The sequence below is a fragment of the Protobothrops mucrosquamatus genome, unplaced genomic scaffold, assembly GCF_001527695.2.
Source record: "Protobothrops mucrosquamatus isolate PMUCROS unplaced genomic scaffold, P.Mucros_1.0 scaffold107, whole genome shotgun sequence".
Classification (NCBI taxonomy): domain Eukaryota; kingdom Metazoa; phylum Chordata; class Lepidosauria; order Squamata; family Viperidae; genus Protobothrops; species Protobothrops mucrosquamatus.
The window spans coordinates 435,273-449,515 of record NW_015386479.1 but is presented as its reverse complement, the minus strand read 5'-3'; the positions used below and the strand labels follow the sequence as shown (position 1 = coordinate 449,515).

Below are 14,243 nucleotides of genomic sequence, written 5' to 3'. Positions count from 1 at the left end.
TGCAGTTCTATTGGCAGCCCTCTATACTGGTGTATTACAAAGGTAAAAGGTCTCTATGATGACTAGAAATTGTTTCCATCTCCCGAAGCCACTTACATTGTATGTCATAGGTAATAGATTTTTCTCTTACACTTTCTAAACAGGGCATATGTTTTATCTACACTGGTCTTTCAAATGACTTTACATTTGTTTGGAATATTTTATATCCACATTTCAGGGACCAAATATATGTGGCATTCGTTTATAGTTAAGGGAAGATTCACGGCATAAAACAATTCTGATGATAATTATTTCCTTATATTGTTCGAAAAGGGAGAACTTTGTCTTACATCAAATGTAATTGATCCTGAAGCAGTGTAATCACAATTACTCACTTTCTTAATTAGCCTGCCCAAAATCAGAAAATGGAAACCGATCGGCAGTGTTTAAATCAATAGCTTTGTAGTAAGGCTTGGGTGGGGAGGGAGATAATGGTAATGGGTAGATCAATTGGTTTAGATGCCATTCATTGACTGTGTGTTTTGCATCACAAAATCTACACTTTTAAACTACCCAATATATTGGAGCTAGTAATTCAGGAAAAAACATAAAAAAGTAAAAATTAATAATAAAACATTTAGAATTATTTTATTAAGGGGTTCCTTCTATAAATTATGGTAAAAGAGGAAAAACCTAACAAAGAAATAAAAATGTTTAAAAGTGTTCTTTGATAAATGCTATTTTTATTGGGCTATGCTTTGGAAAAAAATTTTAATTTCTCTTTGATTAAAGAATCTTAAAGTTACAACTCATACTTTACAAGAGTTAGGAAGTTGTTTATAATGCATATTCATAATAGTACTGGTTTTCTTAAAATACTTCATATTTTATTTACTTTTCAACAGTTGAAGTTTTGGATGATCAGATGACTAAAAATGTTACAGTATAAAATAATGTAATTAATATATTTCGATTAAATTATGATCAATCACTATTTCAGTCTGTGTGAAATCATGTGATAAATTCATTTTTTTCTTTTTTATATTAAGTAGAATGCAGCATTAAACAACCACTGTATTTCTCCAAGCTTTATTAGCTTCATGAATAGTATATAGCAATTTGCTTTGTTAATTTCTCACTTATAAGTGAATCTTAATGTATACTTTGTAAAAACCAATATACTGTATAGAGCATATTCACATTCATTTATAAAGATCAATATATTCAGTTACATAATAAAAATTCCAGGATCCAGGTAGTTGGGATCTCCAAACCTCTTGTCAAACAAAATGTTAAATAATGCAAGGGAGCGTTTTCTAATTTGAAAAATTATATTTCTTGCTATATTCCACTGCCTTGCACCTGAATTTAAACCCTTGGGGTAAGCTATACAGCACTTAATAATATGTTAAATTTTGGGAAATCACAACATTTTTGCGATAGACAAATGTTTTCTTTTTTTTTTAAATAGTTAAGTCTTCTGGGGAGGTAAGTTAACTATTTAATGTAGACTTATTTTCTTTAATATGTGGTGCTGGTTTTTAGAATTGTTACTTTCAAAGCCCCATTGAGCATATTAATAAAAAATTGTTTTTTATTTTATCTGCTATTTATCTGCTAAATAAAAGAAGCATCACTTATATATTTCTCATTATATTTACTTATTTAGTAATCAATATCATTTCATATTTATAAGGTCAAAAGTCTATCCAAACCAATAACAAATGTTTGTGGTTAATTTAAATACCTTGGATATTAATCAAATTGATTTTTACATTAGGAATTATTGTACTAATATTTGTAAAGACAATAAAAGGGACTTTCCATTGATTATGGACTAATTTACTATTAGCATTCTGCAGTAAAACAATATTTTCATGCATCTCTAATACTCAAAAAGCATCCTAGTCTATCTGACAAGCATGTTATTATTTTAAATTGTCCAGCTTTATTGTCAGCCCTGGCTGACAGGGGAAAGAAAGTTAGTTGGGTTAGAACTGGACTATTTCTTGGATGAAGACTGCCAGAAAATTCTAAAGTCTAGGTTTAGATCAAGAAATTAAAAAAAAAAGGCAGAAGAAAGCAAATCAGTTCCTTATAATTGTCATGATGCTATATGAACACTTCCATGCAATCACCAGTGCAGCTTGAAGGAGTCTTCATTTTTTATTATTATGGGAGACCACTATATTTACAGAATTAGTGTTACTGTGTTTGATTTATATTTTATCTTTCCTCTCAGGTGTGCTTTTTTATCCTGTGCACTAAATTGTTAATGTTTTCTGATTCAACTACGTGGACCCTTAATTTTATAAACACATGCCTGAATTTTCAGGTTCCCAGGCACATAAACCATGAAACAGAGAAAGTCATGAACTGTCTTTACAACTAACAGTTTTAACATTTCAAGTATTTATTGGTCCGCTTTGCAAGATGAACGAAAATATTTCCTTTGCGCTCTCTCATGTGTATTGTAAACTGTTTTGTTTGTTTCTTAACTCTTCTCATAGTGGCTCCTCACTCTTATTTTCATCTTATATTTTTATTTTAATTATTTAACAAGTGACTTAATCTACAGGCATGGGGTCATTGTGAGGAACCTTAAAATATGCCTAAGATTTTTTTCTTCAAGTTCAGAGAGAGGCTCTGAATCTAATCTAAGAAGGAAAAATGTAATACAGTACCTGATTGCTCTGCTTCTACTTGAATTTTCTGAAGGACCTTTTAGAAATATCCATATTAGATACAGTAGGGAAAGCAAGGAAGATTGAGAAACATAGCATGGGAAAATTAGTGTGGTATTGAATCCTCAGGATCCAAACATTTTCTACTATACCTTTGGTTTAAATTCCATTGTTAGCAATACAGAGGGAAATTAATTTTAAAAATTACTAGGAAAAGTAACCAAACTTCATTTCCATCTTGCCATTTTGTCATTGGTACACTGCTGGATTCATGACATCCTTCTGCCTTGCCTCATGTTTTGGATACAATTTACCATTATAGGAGACAGTTGTACTTTTTGGACTGCTTTTAATCCCTATATTTTAATTTTGTTCTGTGGTACCTAAAAAAGGAATCTTATGCCAAAGGATTATTAAGGTGATGAGTAATAAACCGTAAACAAATTAGGTAAGCCAGTGTCTGTGGAGATTCTCAGTCATCCAGGCCATGGTTGTCCCAGAGGTGCTTTTTCAAACGGCAACTGGATTTTCTTTGTTTTTTCTCAAAGATGTCTTGCTTCTCATCCAAGAAGCATCCTCGGTTCTGACTAAATGCTGGGGATGCTTCTTGGATGAGAAACTAATAAACTCTTTGACAAAAAATAAGATATACATGCCTTTTGAAAAACATAATAAATAAAAACTATGCTGAAAATTAAAATGAGCTTTTCTCTTCTCTTTCTTCTCTGTATTCTGGTAAGAGTAAGTTTTCCCTAACTTATTTTTAGTTAGGGAAAAAAATCAGTTTATATATATATATATATTTTAAAAAATGTCTCTCACTTGTCGATTTTTTTTTCCTGCAGTACAAAGGATGATCAGTTCAGTGTTAGTATTCAGCCTCCAGTTGGAGAGTTACTTTTACCAGTAACTATGACAGAAAAGGACTTCAGGAAAGAAAGAGGTGAGAAATAAATTTATAATTATATAAATAAATTATCTTACTGTAAAATATTGTAAGCATCCAAGATATCTCCAGTTCTAGTGTTTCACGTGGCATATTTCCAGTAATCAGCTATGAGATTATATAGCCCTGTCATCAAAAACTTCATAATGCCTGAAGTGTCTTCTTGGACAAGCACTTCTCCTTTTCTCTTTTCCCCTCTTTCTACCATGTGGTGATTTCACTGCAAATATCAAAAACTGGTATTAAGGCAGACCTCTTCATTATGCCTAAAATATAAGGACCTCTTTTGTATTAAATAAAATGTTCCTCTGAATTGAGCTCTGCTCCTGACAAAATATCCATGCAGCTTTCTCTTGTGTGGAAATAATTTTTCACTGGAATGTTTTTCAATTTTTCTGTCTACCCTAAAAGCCCTAGTATTTCCTGGTACTTCTCCATCCAAATATTAACCAGGCTTCACCTTGCTTAGCTTCCATTGGCAAACATGCTCAGACAGGTTCTATCAGCTGTTCCATATTTCATATGCTTCTTTAAATGGCTTATTTGAGGTTATACTCTCATATTGTCAGTTATTCCAGTCTAGTATATCACATTTCCCCCCCCAAAAAACCCCCCCAAAAACTGTGTTTTTGTTAAAGAAGCAAAGTACATCAGAATAATACTTTTCCTTCTTGCATTCAGTGGCTTGAAATAATAACTCAACAGTTATTTCAGTTGGATTATTTTCATGCAGTTGACATCTGATATTAAAAATAAGGCCAGTCATTTCTTTTTTTAATTTGTTGATAACTATTTACTTTTCTTACTTCTTGCTGGCCTAAAGCCTACCTTACATGAGCCCAGCAACCAAGGTGAGTGAGCCTTTGAATTTTCTCATATTTTTTGTGAACAATTTCCTTTATTGTCTCAAATTGCTTTCCAGCAGTGTAGTTTTAAGCAAAATGGGATAGTGTACTCTGTCCCTCTCCCATTCTTATTGTGTGCTTGCTTGCCTGGTGTTTGATTGAGTTTTCTATGCTTAAATGTGACTGAGAGCTTTTCCCTCCCATGACTGGCCATTCAGAACCAAGAGTGCATAGAAAAAGTGCACTTTGAGAATAGCTGTGGCCCTCTATGGAGTTGTTGCCAAAATTCCTTTTTCTTCTGCCATTTTACTTCTGATGTTGTTGATTATTTGTCTGAATACATCTGGCAGTTGTTTGCTATGTTTAATAGAGCAGAAAGGCTACTCTGAATAAGCTATTTGAAAATTTGTTTATATGAAGTATTTGTAAATCCATGGAAGCCTCTTGACATTTCAGTATGACTCTTTCTGTCTTCCTGAATTCATTCTTTGATGTAGGACTGGTGCTGTGAAATTTACATCTAGTTTAAAAAAAGTTAGGGTTAAAAGTTAAATGTTTCAGCTATTTGATAAAATTCATAATAATAAAAGTCTTCATTCTTAGCTTTATTTGTTTTATAAATAAGATTAAGAAGCTATTGAGAAAATATAGAAAAGGGAATTCTTAAGCAGGACTATTAAATCAGATTGTATCCAGATTTGGCTGATGCAGACAGACTTGGAAAGGCAGACTTCCTGCAGCTGAAATCCTCCAAATATTGTATAATACCAGGGATGCCTGCTAAATGAGTATGTTCATATTATGATGCAGGAAACATAAAACCAAGCAGAGGTATCTTGCTCAAGGGTTTTCTGCTCATAGGTTTCCCCAGGGGGAAGCCTTCCATGAATAGAAGGACATCCCAGCTTCTCATATCAAAGACATCCCATTTAGCATTTCTCTCCAACCTTTGTGCAGCATTTCAAGGAATTGTAGAGGCTTACATGGAAAGGAAGACTTATAAAATATGCAGTCTACTTCTAGCTCTCTGATAAGTTCCCATAGCACACTATCACTTAAAATGATATGATGGGTTTCTGTTTAGTTTGTTGCTGCAACAAGCTAGCCCATTGTGCTGTATTCAATAAACTGTAATTAAATAAGCAATGGCTTAATGTGATATATAAACTCAACCACTACTAATAGTGAAATCCAGTATATATTGTATCTACTTAGAAATAATCCCTATTCCTATCAATAGCATCTGATTAAATTTGCATATATTTGCAGTATAACTCTCAGATAGGATTCTCCTAATTTCTCATAGTCTTTTATGGTAGAAAGGCCTTCCAAGAATAATAATGAAATCAATATAGAGTGATTTCTAAGTTTTCTTTCTTTTCTGAGGGTCTCAGACCTTCGTATCTAGTAATACTTCATTTCATAGTTATTCATTTCTAAAATATGTTTTGAAATAGCAGGATTTCTTAAAATAATAATAACTTTTGGAATTATTTTTACAACGAAATAAACAAAAATATTTACAGTATAAGGTGTATGATGAATGCTGATATCCCTGCTTAAGATTTTTAAGTAGCCTGAAAAGATGGGAAGGGGTATTAGTGCACATGCTGTACTTGATTGGCGTTTTTGTGCTACCCCTTCCCTTCTAACATAGTTTGAAGCAGCGGCTGAAATTTGTCTGATTTTGCTCTCCATAATCATTTTAAATTATGTCTGTCCTTTAGCTTATGCTTCCAATTTCCAATATTGAGCAGTATTTATTGATGCAAATCATTTAATAATTCCAGTGCTAATTCTTTCTGTAATATGATAGGCTACCACGCTTCACAGAGGTCTCATACTGTTTTCCTTAAATACCCAGAATTCTTTAGGAAGAAGCCAAAGGATCTAATCTCTGTCAATGATTGTAATATTATGTTAGCATTTTTATAATGTCAAAGTTACGAAAAATCCTACAACCTTTGTGTTTCCAGCTTTATGCTACAGTTTAATTTGCTTGATTATTCATTAGGAATGCCTTTATTATACATAGTTATAATTAGATACAAGATCTGCAAATATTTTATATTTGAAATCTTAATTCTTTTCAGCTACAGTTTTATTTAAAAAAAAACTTTCTATTGTGGTCCAAGTGCAGGCAATAGATTTCATTTATATATATATTAAGGCTGTATCTTTAAAAAGAGAAAAGAAAATCCACAAAATGTATGCTTGATTTTTATCAAGATTTATGCTTACAACGTTTTCTGTCTCTCTAACAAGCAAGGTGCTAATTCTTTAAATGGTCAGGCATTCCCTATTTTCTGGCCTTTAACTACCACAAGCAATCATATTTGATGCCCCTTAATTAGAGCACCTTTTTTCTTTTCAGGTTCTTTTCCACCTCAGCAATCGAGACAATACATTTGCTTACCATGCTAAGTGTTCTTTTGCATGTAAATTAATCTTGATTCAGTTTACACTGTCATGCTGAGTGGTACAAATTGCCTATAACAATAAAACAGCATGAGTTAAAAATAAAGGGGGTGGTGGTAGTGGTAAGGCAGATTGAATGTGTGCCTTACTTGATAGGATGTTACTTTGCTTTATGCCAATACATTAGTCAATGATAATGAATCTTCTGTTCTGAAAAGCATGGTTTAGTTGATTTTTTAAATTTTACTTCAATGGAGCAGTACCTTGTCTTTACAGAACAAGTTAGAGAAACCATTAATGACAAGAGTGTTAAGGTTAAATATGAAGCAATGCATTCACTTCTCTGAGTGCTATCCATCTTTCCATTTACAGGAGCTTGACAAAAGTACTGGCTTTGTACAATATTTCCCTTAATTACATGGTACGGAAAACAGGCTTTTAACATAAACATAGTTGCATTCATTTATTCAGCATTTGCTCTTCAATAGAGCTTAATGGAGAAGGTTTAAATCCTTAATGAGTACACACATCTCTCAACAATGTTATCTCAGTCCTCTGCTTTTGCTTAAAAGCAGCCTTAGATGGCTTCTGTATTTTTTCCAAAGCATTTTCCTAATGTCAAATTTTAAATATCTGCAACAGAACATACAGTTCTAACTAAATTTTCTGTTTTTAAAAAGCTGGATAATGTTCATATTTTCTTGAGTGAAACATTTGGCTTAAAAGAGAAAAAAACCCTTTGATATTAAAGCAAATTAAACATGTTAAATACTCCTAAATGTATTTTTCTGTTTCTAGCACTAACCTTTACTGTTTTCTGCTTATCATTTAGCCATGCCTGAATGGACTTTGAAATGGGACTTGAATGTGCTTGTTCTTTCCTTATGATCCCAGTGAGCAGAGAGATGTGTGTCTCAGTATTGTCTGCACTAAAACTCTATGACACATTAGCTATTGCTGGCAAGAGTTTTCACAAATCAGTAGTCAGGCTTCATGTGATACACTTGAGACAGAGAGGCTGACCCCTATGTTATGTCTCTTTATTTTGTTTCTTGCGCTGGCTTCAAATCCAGTGTCTTATCTTTACATGTACACTTTTTAAGTAGACATTTAAGGGGAATATCCAGAATAATGCATTCGTTCTTTTGGTGTAATTGAAAGAGCTAAATGTTGTTCAAGCTTTGTAGTGGTGGGAAACTTAGCTATTCTGTCTGTTGCTACTCAATATCTTATTGTCAGCTGCAGAAAATTATCAAAAAGTACTTTACTTCATGCAATTGAAATTTGAATAACAGGAATAATTGGTTGTATTCCGTGTACTGTATTCTTAAAAATTATACCAAAATCCCCTTAAAAGAAGAGTTAAACTTTTAATAAAAAACCTAGTGCATTCTCAGGTGCTGTACATTGTCTTTAACATTAATTGCATTGATACCCAGCTTTCACTCTTTCAGGAAGGCTGACTGGTATGAATGAAGTATCCGCTACAGTCTCTGTGGCACCACAGAATACTACACGTCTTATGATACAGCAGAAGGTAACAAGCATAGCAAACCTCGGTGGAGTTCCTTGTGGTGAAGATAACGTCCACAGGTAATCTCTGTGTAAACTCTGTAAAGTTTAATATAGAAATTTTATATATCAATAGACAGCTACTTAATGTTTAATTCAAAGTCAGGTTTGGTCTCTAGCACACTTAAATGATATTGATTTATTACTTGTGAATGCCCATTTTTAATTATAGCAATAATATCTTCTAGCAATATCCCAATTAACTCCAGCAATTTGTTTATAAATAATGTTCCACTTGTATGTGAATATATATAAAAATCAGAGGGAATGGTAGGTAAATTGTCTGTGCTTCCAGTTTGACCACTTACTACAAAAAATATTCCTAAACAGTTGTAACACTTAGGAGTAAGATGTGGAAAATGGCAAAAAAGTCACACACATATTAGGAATTTGTACCACTGTGTCATTTATAATAGATTTGTGTTATTTGCATAATTTTCCCTTAATGATAACTATTATTTCAGAATTACTAAATAATTGTTATCTGCTCCTATCGTATTTGGCTCCTATTTTTAAACTTCCTAATGGTACTTTTTCTCTTTATGAGAGACTTTCTGTATCCTTATGAATGCATTACTGGATAAAATAAGAAATCAGTACTTATCAATGTACAGAAAAACAGGATTAAAAGAAAATATTGCATAGGCCGCTGCAAATTAACTGTCCTTGTTAAATTTAATAAATACAGTTCATATCACTACAGGATTAAATAACAAAGCTATAGAGAAAACCAGTGCATCAGCTATTTTCTTTATATAATTATGTGTTAATAGAAAAAAGGTTATCATTTTCTAAACTTTAAAAATCTATAGGTTTTCAGAATGATAGTCTGTTGTAATAACTAAAGTAAATTTGCTGTAGCAAAAACTGTTCTTTATTACAAACCAGCCCATCAGATTATTGAGCATTATCCTGAATTACAAGCAAATATATTACTGTTGCAACTCAAGATGGCAACTGATTAAGTAAAAAAGATTTGTTAGTCTTTAGGTGCTACCAAATTATTTGTTTTTACATTCTAAAGGTTTTACTAAATAATTGAATAGAAAAATAGAAAGTTATGTAACTCTGAAAATAATGATAAAGCTGAGCTGGAATGAAGGATGGATGAACATGACATTGGAAGGCATAGAAAATATTTGATAGTGGCAGGGAAGTCAAGAAGAAGCAAGGGAATCTTAGGAAAGAAAATATTGAAGAAACAAATGCCTAAGGGGAAGCCAATTATAATAAGTTAGACCTTGAAAAATAAGCTGAAACAAGAGAAGAGTACTGAGTAATTTAGGATCTGTGACAAAAATATTCTCATGAAGGTGTAAGAAAAAAGGATGAAGAAAAGCTAACTACAGGATGTGTGAGAAGTTTGTTAAACAGAGTCTTGCCTTAAGTAGAAATATTCATTACAATTGATTGAGTATTGTTGGAAGATTTCTTTGAGAATGGGTGTATTTTTTAAAATAATGAGTTGTATTCTGCTGTGTAACATCTAAACATTAGCATTACCCAGTTTGAAATTCATTTCTGGACTGAAAAACAGTATGTGATACAGCCTTTAAAGGGAAATACTACAATTTTACTAACATTGAATATGAACCTTATCTTAATGTTCATATTTTTAAGGTAAATGTTTAATAATCATCATCATAATTACATCCTGCAACAATATCATTAACACCATCAAACAATATCTGTCTATCCCAGGTCCTTGGGAAGGACTTGATACATGGCTAAAAATGCCAAATCCAGTCTAAACATCGGGCCAACTGTGTGACAAACCATAATAATAATAATAGTCCTTATAATAAAAGAAAACACTTGTGTGCTATTAACTGGCAATAGTATTTACTTGGCCAAATTCTAAATGATTAGTTATACTGAAGGACAGAGGTCCCCAACCTTTTGGGCACCAAGGACCAGTTCCATGGAGAAAGGTTTTTCCATGGACCAGAGGGTGCGTGGTTTTGTGTGCTGCCTGCATCTCGTGGATGGGTCTTTGCTTGTTTGTGCGGCCCGGTTGCTGACATGCCATGGCCTGGTACTGGTCCACGGACTGGGGGTTGGGGACCCCTACTGTAGGAAACCTCTAGCCTTCATCAGTAAGCTGAAATTATATGTCTTTTCTAGTGCTATTTTAATAGAATAAGTTGAACATTATTTACATGTGATTGTTACACCAAAATTTACATTTTATTGTATTGTATTTGAAAAGCTGTAAAATTCATTGTGCATACATTTTCTGAACTTTCAGACTTATGGCACATATCAAATTTCAGAACAATAAATACCTGTGCTTGCTGACTGCTCAATATAACAAACAGTTCCCATTTTAGAGAATTAGGCAGAAACATTTGTTCACTTTTCAGTAATACGAATGAATTAAAACTCAATTTCTGTTTCAAAACATTCAATAATCACTTTAAAAACTATACTTGGTTTTATTGATCAAGTTTGACAAATTGTGCAGTTAAATGCAAAATATAGCTTCTAAAATAAGATTCTTTTCTTGTCTATGTGTTTGTGATGAAAAATGGAGCATTATGAAAGAAAAAATATTGCAGATGGTCTATTTATGTATGAGTTGAGCATTTTACTAATGTTTTCAACCTTTGCTTTTGCTGAAGTCCTTCCCCATAAAAATGATTGCTTTTATTTTAATCAAATATGCAAATATGTTATGTTATGTTATGTTATATTATTATAAACATTAATTATACTATACTATACTGTACTATATTAATATTAGCATAGCATGGCATGGCATAACATAGCATAACAGGCTTGGTTCTCATTTGCTGTATCATCTATCAATGCATTCAGTGGTCAAGGAACCACTATAATAGTTCTTTTGATTTTCACCAGAATGTTATAGGGAAATGCAATTATGAATACATATAGTCCTTAACTTATGGCCACAACTGAGCCCAAAATTTCCATTGCTAAGCAAGACAGTTGTTAAATAAGTTTTGCCCCATCTTATGACCTTTTTTGCCACCGTTGTTAAGTGAATCACGGTAATTGTTAAATTAGTAGCACAGTTGTTAAGTGAATCTGGCTTCCCCATTGACTTTGCTTGTCAGAAGGTCGCAAAAGGTGATCACATGACTCTGGGACAAAACAACCAGCACAAATACATGCAAGTTGCCAAGCATCCAAATTTTGATCATGTGACCATGAGGATGCTAGAACAGTTGTAAGTGTGAAAAATGGTCATAAATCACTTTTTTCATGCCATTGTAACTTCATGCCACTTGTCACTAAATGAATGGTTGTAAGTTGAGGACTACCTGTACACAGTTCCTTTTCCTTTACTGAGGAAGAGATTTTTCACAGATTTATGTCTATATGTATTTTGATGGCAGTCAAACATATTACATGTTTTAAAAATTCTATGAAATTTTATGACAATTAGAAAGGACTATGAATAAATGAATTTTATTTACTTCCATTCTTAGTGTTGTTAAGAGTCGGGTAGTATACAAGATGATGACAACAGCTCTGTTTTAGTGATCACTGTGAATGAGTGATGTGCCCGTGTATCTGGCTCCTGCTTCTCTATTCTGTCCCAAATAAACAGATAGAAATAGTTTCACCTGTGAGACTTCTGAACTGAGAAATCATATTATGATTCATTATATGCTTTGCAAAACACGGTTCATACACCATGAACAAACCTTGATTTATTATTTATAGTGAGGAAAAAAATTATTTGATCCCCTACTGATTTTGTATGTTTGCCCACTGACAAAGAAATGATCAGTCTATAATTTTAATGGTAGGTTTATTTTAACAGTGAGAGACAGAATAACAACAAAAAATCCAGAAAAACGCATTTCAAGAAAGTTATAAATTGATTTGCATTTTAATGAGTGACATAAGCATTTGACCTCTTCACAAAACATGACTTAATACAGGGGTCTTCAAACTTGAAGACCTGACTTAATACTTGGTGTCAAAAACTTAAAATGCAAATCAATTTATAACACTGTAGAGTTATAAGGAATACAACAAATCAGCTGTCTGGTTCAGACAACACAGTAAGTAACTAACATTTGGTTTCTTTTTACTATTGTGGATTTCAGGAAGAACCAATTGGAAATGAACAAACTGTGTGTCTACAGTAGTGGCCAAAATTGTGGAAACCTTGGGAAAAGTGTACAGTAGAAATGCCACCTTTGGTTAAGTTTCCACCAATTTTTCTCCTAATTTCTTTATAACTGTAGCCTTGTTCACTTAATACTATTTGTCATCGCTTTCTGGGCAACCAGTCAACTCTTTGCACCATTACTTTAATTTTATTACGTTTTACAAGCTCACTAAATGAAAGGGAAAAAAAACCCAACCAACTTGATAGCGATCACATAACACACTGACAAATGTCTTCCTCTCAGCTTCAATACATGACATCAATAACTGAATCCTACTGTGATCTGATTGGCACATTGCCAAAACAAGATGACACCTTATTGGCTCTCTAAACACTCATGCTCATTGGCTACAATCAGATGAAGAAAAGCTACCCGATATCAACCTAAGCAAGTTGTGCTTCCTTTTTCTGGTTATTTGGCTATAACTTTTCATAGAATGCAGTACAGATAATTGAACAAACTATGTTGCATTACATTCTTGATTAAATTATCTTTCCATTGATATATAATTTTATGGTACTACTCCAAAAAAAGTGGTGTTATTAGCCATCAAACCTCAAAAATACACTTTTCCCAAAAGGTTTCCACAATTTTGGCCACTACTGTAGTTTGCCATCCACACTGTATGCAGATAAATTTTCCCATAGGCTACTACATTCATGCTAGCACTGTGATACCCTTTTATAGCTTATGGCTTATGATTATGCAGATAATCAAATAGAAGACATATACAGAGTTTTTTCCACTTCGATTGAGACATTTCTAAGGCCTGATGAGAATTAGAAGAGATACTGTAAAGTGCACAGATCCAATCGGCCTTTTGTGACACCAGTAGTCCTTGAGTTACAACCATAATGGAGCCCGCCCATTATTCTTGGGCGGCCATAATACGTGTCTGTCTCAGGCCTTACAAGGCATTCATGAGGCATCCATGCTTTGTTCTGCACTCAGCCAAGTTCCTGCAAGCCTTGGGCCTGCTTCCCTCCCCTATCCCCATCAGGTCCCTGCAGGCTTTCAGTTTGTTTTCCAAACCAGGCCAGCTGACAAGGCTACTGGTGCAGCTCACAAGCTTTAGGCTTGCTTCTCCCCCCCCCCCAGCCATTCAGCTACACAGCACTTAAATAACTTGGTCTAAGGCAGTGGTTCTCAACCTTTTTAATGCTGCGACCCCCAACCGGTCGTAAGTCGAGGACTAAACCGGTCGTAAGTTGAGGACTAAACCGGTCATAAGTCGAGGACTACCCAACCGGTCGTAAGTCGAGGATTTTCCCTGCCCGGGAGCGCCGCGCATGTGTGGTTCCGCCCCCTGCGCCACCCGAGGCGTAGCTGGCAAGCGGCAGAGACAGAGCAGGCCGACCACCAGCTGGCCCAGCTCAAGGGAGGTAAGGCACCTGCCGGAAAAGGGGAAAAAAAGGCGGACAGCCTTGCTTGGTGATTATGGTCGTGAAATGGTCGATCGACCCCAAATGGGGTCGCAACCCATAGGTTGAGAACCGCTGGTCTAAGGCCTAGCCGCACCTAACTTACCTTCTGTTTTTTGCAGCTTCTGAGAGATGCACCCAGCCGATGAGAGGCTCAGGTTTCCTACAGAGAAAACCTCTTGGCAGCCATGTGTTATTCAGCAAGGAGCTGCTATTTTATCAATCCTTTTGAA

The 14,243-nt window shown here is 34.1% G+C and overlaps 1 protein-coding gene across 1 annotated transcript in view; it reads left to right on the top strand.

The window, feature by feature from the left end:
• The window catches only part of AP3B1 (adaptor related protein complex 3 subunit beta 1), a 161,687-nt gene that overhangs the window by 131,511 nt on the left and 15,933 nt on the right, over window positions 1-14,243 (top strand). Inside the window, exons 25-26 of the mRNA XM_029283476.1 lie at window positions 3,509-3,606; window positions 8,327-8,465. Coding sequence (XP_029139309.1) covers window positions 3,509-3,606; window positions 8,327-8,465 — 237 coding nt within the window. The remainder of the gene's footprint in view (window positions 1-3,508; window positions 3,607-8,326; window positions 8,466-14,243) is intronic.